This window comes from Salmo salar, chromosome 02, assembly GCF_965601325.2.
Source record: "Salmo salar chromosome 02, fSalSal1, whole genome shotgun sequence".
Lineage (NCBI taxonomy): Eukaryota > Metazoa > Chordata > Actinopteri > Salmoniformes > Salmonidae > Salmo > Salmo salar.
Genome location: NC_138292.1, coordinates 87137562 through 87146703, shown reverse-complemented (window position 1 = coordinate 87146703; position 9142 = coordinate 87137562). Strand labels below are relative to the sequence as shown.

At 40.0% G+C, this 9142-nt stretch overlaps 1 protein-coding gene across 1 annotated transcript; it reads right to left on the bottom strand.

The window, feature by feature from the left end:
* Positions 1-1595: 1595 nt before the first annotated feature.
* Positions 1596-7082, bottom strand: LOC123732462 (uncharacterized). Its single transcript, XM_045711629.2, has 2 exons — positions 6490-7082; positions 1596-3692 (listed from the first exon to the last, which is right to left on the bottom strand). The coding sequence occupies exons 1-2, from the start codon at positions 6866-6868 to the stop codon at positions 2824-2826; spliced, it is 1248 nt and encodes a 415-aa protein (XP_045567585.2). The 5' UTR covers positions 6869-7082; the 3' UTR covers positions 1596-2823.
* Positions 7083-9142: the final 2060 nt, after the last annotated feature.

Genomic DNA, 9142 nt, shown 5'->3' with positions numbered 1-9142 from the left:
CAGACTCACTAAACAGAGAACATCCCTGGGCATCCCTACTGCCTCTGACCTGGCAGACTCACTAAACAGAGAACATCCCTGGTCATCCCTACTGCCTCTGACCTGGCAGACTCACTAAACAGAGAACATCCCTGGTCATCCCTACTGCCTCTGATCAGGCAGACTCACTAAACAGAGAACATCCCTGGTCATCCCTACTGTCTATGGTCTGGCGGACTCACTAAACAGAGAACATCCCTGGTCATCCCTACTGCCTCTGATCTGGCAGACTCACTAAACAGAGAACATCCCTGGTCATCCCTACTGCCTCTGATCTGGCAGACTCACTAAACAGACAACATCCCTGCTGCCTCTGGTTTGCTTAATATGAGGAATTTGAAATTATTTAGACTTTTACTTTTGATACTTAAGTATATTTAAAACATTTGACATTTCACATTTTAGTCATTTAGCAGACGCTCTTATCCAGAGTGACTTAGAGTAGAGTGCATACATTTTTATTACATTTTTAAATACTGTGCCGAATACAGCAGGTGTAGACCTTACCATGAAATGCTTTCAAGCCCTTAAAACCAAGCACTTTCAGACTTTTCCTCAAGTAGTATTTTCCTGGGTGACTTTCACTTTACATTTTCTAATAAGGTATCTTTACTTTTACTGAAGTATGAGAATTGGGTACTTTTTCCACCACTGGCCACAACCCATGCTCTGCACGACTGTGTGGCAAAAGATTTAACTAACCCAAGATAGACTAGAGCCTGTCATTTCCAATGGGACATTCCTGTGGCAAAAGATTTATATAACTAACTAGATGTATATAACCCAAGATAGACCAGACCCTGTCGTTTCCAATGGGACATCCCTGCCGGCTAAACCCTCCCCTGACCCGGACGACGCTTGGCCAATTGTGCCCCATGGACCTCCCGGTTGCGGCCGGCTGTGACAGAGCCTGGACTCGAACCCAGAATATCTAGTGGCACAGCTAGCACTGTGTTGCAGTACCTTAGACCACTCGGGAGAAAGGTTAGAATTATTTAAGGTAATGTTTTAGGCATTAGGGTTAGCAGTGTGGCAAAGGTTAGGTTTCAAATCAGATTTGTTGGTGGTACTAACCTATGCCTCTTAAGGAGAAAGTAATCAAAAAGTAATCAGATTACATTACAGTGTTTGGGAAATCCAGCAGTTACTTTACTGATGATACTTTTAGACAGGTAACTAGAAACTAACAGATTACATTTAGAAAGTAACCTACCCAACCCTGGATACAGTATATAGGTCTCTCCATGGGTGGGAGATGGACATTTAAGATGATCAACACTCTCTTTATATTACTGACTTGTTGACTGATTGATCCATTCATCCTTCCATCCCTCCTCAGCCTTCCTCTCCTCTGAAGACCCAGTGAGGGTGGAGCTCAGTCAGAGAGCTGTTGAGGGACTGGTTAGGAAGAACACTTCTACAGCCAGAGAGGTGAGAGGTCACACATGGCTTAGATGGTAAATATTTATGTCCCCTTAGCGGTTCATCACGTCAGCAAAAGGGAATATGTTCCATCATCTATGTTTATTTACATTAGTGCAAATTGTCCACTGATATTGGTGTAATTTCTCACCCTTTTGGCTGTATGAAAAGTTAATATCCCCTCATGCACATACATTTGTTCTTTGTTATTATGAAGGCAATTTGTGTAAAACATACTTTTCCCCACTCATTCACCTTGTCTCTTTACATTGGTTATGCTGACATGGTGGCCTGACTGCGTCCAGACTGTCATAGTCGGTGGCCAGACTCAAATTCCGAACACAACGCCCATCCCGGCAGATCTAAACCGAATGCAGCTTGGAGTGATCGGATGACAGATGTCACAATTAACTGTGGGGTGTAACTGAGGCCGTAGATGCTCCATATCCATTACTTTGAGTGTTTCTTTCTGTTTTCTGCTGTCAAGAAATGGAACAGCAAGGCCACAGAACATGACATAAGCAGAGCTGTGGGAGACCACCTCAAGCCCCTGGTAGAGCCGGGGGTGGTGTTTACCACTCCACCACACCTTCAGCAGGCTGGAAATGTGAAGTTGATCTGTTTGATCCATTTGTTTGTTTCAGTTTTCAGTAGTTGAATCATTTGACGTATTGTTGATTTCAACATTTTTCCTTTTCAACAAAAATGCACTGAATTGGTCATAAATTGACATTGGATTCATTGAAGTCGGTCATTGGGTTAATTTGTTTTGCAATATATTAAAATGAAATCAAGCTTTATTTATACAGCACATTTCAGACATGGACGAATAAAAACAATGAAATATGAAAATAAAAACAAAAGAGGATCAAATAAACTAAAATAGTAAAACAAAATAACCGTTTTTTTTGTTAAATCACATAAATAGTACTCTTTCAATTCAGAGCCTGGATTTTCCCCTGATGAGGCTAATATCCATATCATTCTGAAATCAATAGAACAATGGGCAAACATTTAGGGTTCTACATTGTGACATTATTAATTAAAATACTTCTACTACAATGTTAAAACATTCTACATTGTGACATTATTTCATTGATATCATGTAAAAACTTAATGTATGAATTTTCTGATGTTTAATCAGAGATCTTTTATCAGATTATCTCTTGTCACATTGATCACAGCTATGTGACTTCCCTCCTGTGTGTTTTATGGTGTGATTTTAAAAGTCCTGACAAAACCAAACTCTTTCCACAGTCAGAGAAGTTGTTCGATTTCTCTCCTGTGTATTCTCTGATGTATAGTCAGCTGACTAGATTCAGTAAAACTCTTCCTACATTGATCACAGCTATAAGATTTATCTCATGTGTGTGTTCTCTGGTGCTTAGTCAAGTTACTAGACTCAGTAAATCTCTTCCCACATTGATCACAGCTAAATGGTTTATCTCCTGTGTGTGTTCTCTGGTGCTTAGTCAAGTTACTAGATTCAGTAAAACTCTTCCCACATTGATCACAGCTAAAATATTTCTCTCCTGTGTGTGTTCTCTGGTGCCTAGTCAGCTGACTAGATTCAGTAAAACTCTTCCCACAATGATCACAGCTATAAGGTTTCTCTCCTGTGTGTATTCTCTGGTGTACTATCAGGCTGCTTAAGTGACTAAAACTCTTCCCACATTGATCACAGCTGTAAGGCTTCTCTCCTGTGTGTATTCTCTGGTGTGATTTTAAATGTCCTGATATAAGAAAACTCTTTCCACAGTCTGCACAGTGGAAAGATTTCTCTCCTGTGTGTGTTCTCTGGTGTATAGTCAGCTTGCTAGATGTAGTAAAACTCTTCCCACATTGATAACAGCTATAAGGTTTCTCTCCAGTGTGAATTCTCTGGTGTGCGTTTAGTGATTCTAATCTTGAGTAACTCTTCCCACAGTTTGAGCAGTGGAAAGATTTATCTCCTGCGTGTGTTCTCTGGTGTATAGTCAGACGGCTAGATGTAGTAAAACGCTTCCCACATTGAGAACAGCTATAAGGTTTCTCTCCAGTGTGAATTCTCTGGTGTGCTTTTAGTGAATCTGATCTTGAGTAACTCTTCCCGCAGACAGAGCAGTGGTGAGGTTTCATCCCTGTGGGTCTCTGCTGGTATTTGAGATGTTCTGATGTGGAGAGACTCTTCTCTGCCTCGTCAGCTTCATGTTGAGGCTCCCCAGAGGATCCAAGATAGTCCCGTCTCTCTCCTGTGTGAACAACAAAATCAGACAGATGGTTAAAGGCCCACAACAGCGAAAATCCACTGTTTATTTTAGCTAAAAGGTGATGCCCATGATGTTGTGTACAACAATTTACGTAAATGCTTTTACAAACTTATTTGACAATTGTCTTAATAAGACAGTCAAGTGAGCAACAATAGACATATTTAGTCTTATTTTTTTCCTATTAGCAGTATAGTGGATGATTCTAAGTTCTGTGTTGCTATTTACGATTTCTGTCAGCAAAAATAGCCTCCATTTCCAGGTTGCTTATGAGTACATTTCACATTACTTTTGGATTATAATTGTAAGGCTCGTTTGAATGTCCTGCTTAATATAACGTTTGTGTTATTGTTGCAATTCAACTGCTTTATACTTAAAAACACTTCTACTTCAACCGGTAAAATACTCTTTGGCTAGCTTTGCTGCCATCCTGTCAATGAGCGTTAGCATTCAAGCTAACAACTGCTGCATCCAAAATAGGTATTTTGCATCTTTCACAACCAAATGTGACCCACCATCTCTATTCAGTCTTATGTAGCAACCTTTTAAATTGTGTTTTTTTTACATTGGATAAAAGTACAGACTGAGCTTCTAAACGGCGTATCATAATCTGTAGTTGGAGGAAACATGGGGACAAAAAGGCATTCAAACATTTTGCTGTGATTTTCACACTTGCTCTACATTAATCCTCAGGAAACATATTATTTAGAAAAGGAATACTTTCACCAAATTGTCTAAATGGATTCTCTGAACATTATCTCACCAGGTTCCCCCATTAGGCAAACCATTAACAGTATTACATTGTCTATTGTTGTATAGCTACAGTGCTGCTCTTTGTTCACGCCCATTCAGCATCTTTCACAACCTCTAGAGTCTTAGACCCGCCCATCTCTTAAAGAATTCACATTGGAACATGACAATGTGGCCATGTGATAAAGCAGTGAGGCTTAAAAAAACTAAGAAAATATCTCAACAATAAAATACTTTATTAACTTAAAGTAGATTACAATTAGGAAAAACCTAAAACACAAGAAGGTCAAAACAATATCTAGACCTATATATTCTTTATTTAACCTTTATTTAACTAGGCAAGATGTTTACCTTGTCAGCTCGGGGATTCGATCTAGCAACCTTTCGGTTACTGGCCCAACGCTCTAACCACTAGGCTACCTGCCGCCCCGTCAGATCATCAGATCCTTTGAGTAACTTTGGTTATGATATGAACAAATGTATCTAGCCTGAAAGCATATTTTTTCTGCCCTTTGTACCAGGACATGTAATGTCCATGGCCTTTACATGTAATGTCCATGGTCTTTTCATTGCAAAAGTCCTGATCTTAAAAAGAGTGTAGTGTATTTGTATGGTGTACCATCTCTACTATTATTATAACCTCTTGAGGTTCTGCTCACCTGAGTTGTATTTGTATGGTGTATCATCTCTACTATTATTATAACCTCTTGAGGTTCTGCTCACCTGAGTTGAATACCTCATTGTATGTGTAGACTATACTATTTACCAAGAGAGTTTACATCTGTATTTTTCTTAGCTGTCTATTTACCACCACAAACTAATGCTGGCACAACACCACACTCAACGCGTTGTACAGGGCCATAAGCAAACAAGAAAATGCTCATCCAGAGGCCACTCCTAGAGGCTGGTGATTTTAATGCAGGAAAACAGAAGTCAGTTTTACGTTATTTCTACCTGTGCAACTAGAGGGGGGGGGGGGGGGGGGAGTCTAGACCACCTTTACTCCACACACAGAGACACATACAAAGCTCTCCCTCACCCTCCATCTGGTAAATATCAACATAACTCTATCCTCCTGATTCCTGCTACAAGCAAACCCTGAAACAGGAAGTACCAGCTCAATAAGGAAGTGGTCCGATGAAGCGGATGCTCAGCTACAGGACTGTTTCACTAAAACAGACTGGAATATGTTCAGGGATTCATCCGGTGGCATTGAGGAGTTTACCACATCAGTCAACGGCTTCATTAATAAGTGCATCGACGTCACAGTGACTGTACGTACATAAGTATATATTTGAGACTGTTTGACAAAAACAATCTTGGTCGACCAACAGCCTGTCGACCAAACAATCGACCAGTCGACTAAATGGGGTCAGGCATTATAGACATTGACTCTTGAAGAATTTAACTAAAAATGCCTCAAATGTTTCAACTGTATTACCCCCATCAGAAACCAAAACATAAGCTTGTTTAACGCCACTGTTGGTAAACTAAACACTGTATAGCCTCAATCTGGTTAAACTATCATTATGACAATATGGATGGCCAGTCCTTGTATTCATAGTGTAGTGAATTCAGGGGGTAGCCCTGAGCTTAACTCAAACCTGGGTCCACTGACTGTCAAGTCAACACCTTATAACTGTTACGCCAAGATGTCTGAACTTCTTGACAAGGTCGCTAGGTTTAGGATCAAGGTTGCTACAATAGCTTTCTCTATGAATGTGAGAGTGGTTACATTTCTCCAGCCCCCATTCCTCAGCTGTTTACCAAACCAAGTCTCAGGGCTGACATTTTGTTGCTGTTTAAATCCTAGGTTGTCCCTTTAAAAAAGCCACATCAATCAATCAACCAATCTGCAGTTCAAACAATAACAAAGCTGTCATTCCAAATTCATAGAGAGACCTATGGATGCAAGGACTATCAATAATTTAAAAGTCAATATGGATGTAGCAATTGCAGATTTCCCCTTTAACACCACACATCAGTTCAACTAATGCAGAGTTTGTACCTCTGTATTTAAGACAGTACTTACTAGTGTTAATCAGGGCCCGTTTTCTCAAAACCATCTTATGGCTAAGTTCATCATTAGAACCATTGGACGCCTTAAGATGCCTTTGGGAAACCGGGCCCAGATATCCAATTTCCTCCTCTTCCTCCTCATCCGTTTTGGATGTGACAGTCATCTCCCCGTCCTCCTCTTTCACTCCAAAACCTGCATCCTCCTCTTTCTCTTCCTCCTCTTCTTTCACTGTAACGTCTTTCTCTTCTTCTTTCACTGTAACAGCTTCACCCTCTACTTGTTTTTGTATTGTAACAGCCTCCTCTTCCTCCTCCTCTTTCACGAGAGCTTCTTTCTCCGTCCAGCAGGCCTCCTCTTCTTTAGCAGGAGGAGAGTAGCTTAGTGAACTCATGGTTGGAGATGTTAGCTAGCTAGGCTAATGCTAACTTAACCAGCCCGCTAGCTGACCAATAACAACACCGTAAATGGGATAACTAACTAGACGACAGAAGTGGGTTTTAAACACAGTGGCTAATATACAGGAAAGCGTCTAAAGAGCTTTATTGGTTCGGCTATTTTGTCTAGCAAGCTACCGAGGTGGCTGACTGTTGCTGCTGTTGAAAGAAGCGTTCCGTCCACTAGATTATACGTCACACTAACAACATCACCTTAAATTCCCAGACCGCCATCTGCTGACTGGAGTGGGTAACGCAGTTGAGTAAAATCTATATTTAATTTTCAGACAAAAAGTTAAAGGGTAGGAAGCATGAGTTTTTACACACCAATGAAACAACACAGTGTGGTTAAAGACTTAGTAACTTAGTTGTAGTCACGATCTGGTTTCTTATAAGTACAAACAGTTATGTTTTTGCTTTATTACATATTTATTAACTTATTTCCGAATATCTTCTAAACTGCACACAATGCACTATTTCTCAACGTCATATTGATTTACTCTGTGCTACCGAGGTCGTATGCCAGCTCATATTCACAATTGTAAATTTACAAACAAAACACCACATTTTCTTACCTTACAAAAAGAAATTGAACTGTATTTTAAGACAATTAAATACAGTACTAACAAAAAAGCTGTTAGAATTATAAATGTATGTATGTCCCTTAAGGTATTTGTGTAATGTGATATTATACCCTCTGGCCCCGCCCCTAGCCCAATTGTCCTTTGTAAATTATTTATATATACTTGTGTTCCCACATGTACTTCCTGTATTGATTTGTTGTTAATAAAAAAAAAGAGGTTGTATATAACCCGCCCACAATGCACTATTTCTCAAAGTCATATTGATTTAGATTTTAGATGCACTATTGTAAAGTGGTTGTTCCACTGGATATTATAAGGTGAATGCACCAATTTGTAAGTCGCTCTGGATAAGAGCGTCTGCTAAATGACTTAAATGTAAATGTAAAATTTACTCTGTCGTATGCTAGCTAATCAGCCACACCCAGAGGTGTAAAGTACTTAAGTAAAAATACTTTAAAGTACTACTTAAGTCTTTTTTTGTGGTATCTGTACATTACTTTACTATTTATATTTTTGACAACTTTTACTTATACCGCACTACATTTCTAAGAAAAATGATGTACTTTTTACTCCATAAATTTTCCCTGACACCCAAAAGTACTTGTTACATTTTGAATGCTTAACAGAATAGAAAAATGGTCCAATTCACGGACATCAAGAGAACATCCCTGGTCCTCCCTTCTGCCTCTTATCTGGCAGACTCACTAAACCATCTGGTTTGCTTATTATAAGGAATTAGAAATTATTTTAACTTTTACTTATGATACTTAAGTATATTTAAAACCAAGCACTTTCAGACTTTTCCTCAAGTAGTATTTTACTTGGTGACTTTCACTTTACATTTTCTAATAAGGTATCTTTACTTTTACTCAAAATATTTCTACAACTAACCCAAGATAGACCAGAGCCTGTCGTTTCCAATGGGACATCCCTGCCGGCTAAACCCTCCCCTGACCCGGACGACGCTTGGCCAATTGTGCCCCATGGACCTCCCGGTTGCGGCCGGCTGTGACAGAGCCTGGACTCGAACCCAGAATATCTAGTGGCACAGCTAGCACTGTGTTGCAGTACCTTAGACCACTCGGGAGAAAGGTTAGAATTATTTAAGGTAAGGTTTTAGGCATTAGGGTTAGCAGTGTGGCAATGGTTAGGTTTCAAATCAGATTTGTTGGTGGTACTAACCTATGCCTCTTAAGGAGAAAGTAATCTAAAAGTAATCAGATTACATTACAGAGTTTGGGAAATCCAGCAGTTACTTTACTGATGACACTTTTAGACAGGTAACTAGTAACTAACAGATTACATTTAGAAAGTAACCTACCCAACCCTGGACACAGTATATAGGTCTCTCCATGGGTGGGAGATGGACATTTAAGATGATCAACACTCTCTTTATATTACTGACTTGTTGACTGATTGATCCATTCATCCTTCCATCCCTCCTCAGCCTTCCTCTCCTCTGAAGACCCAGTGAGGGTGGAGCTCAGTCAGAGAGCTGTTGAGGGACTGGTTAGGAAGAACACTTCTACAGCCAGAGAGGTGAGAGGTCACACAATTCTCCTGTCTGGTGTCCTGTGTGAACTTAAGTATGCTCCCTCTAATTCTCCCATCTCTCTCTCTCTCTCGGAGGACCTGAGCCCTAGGACC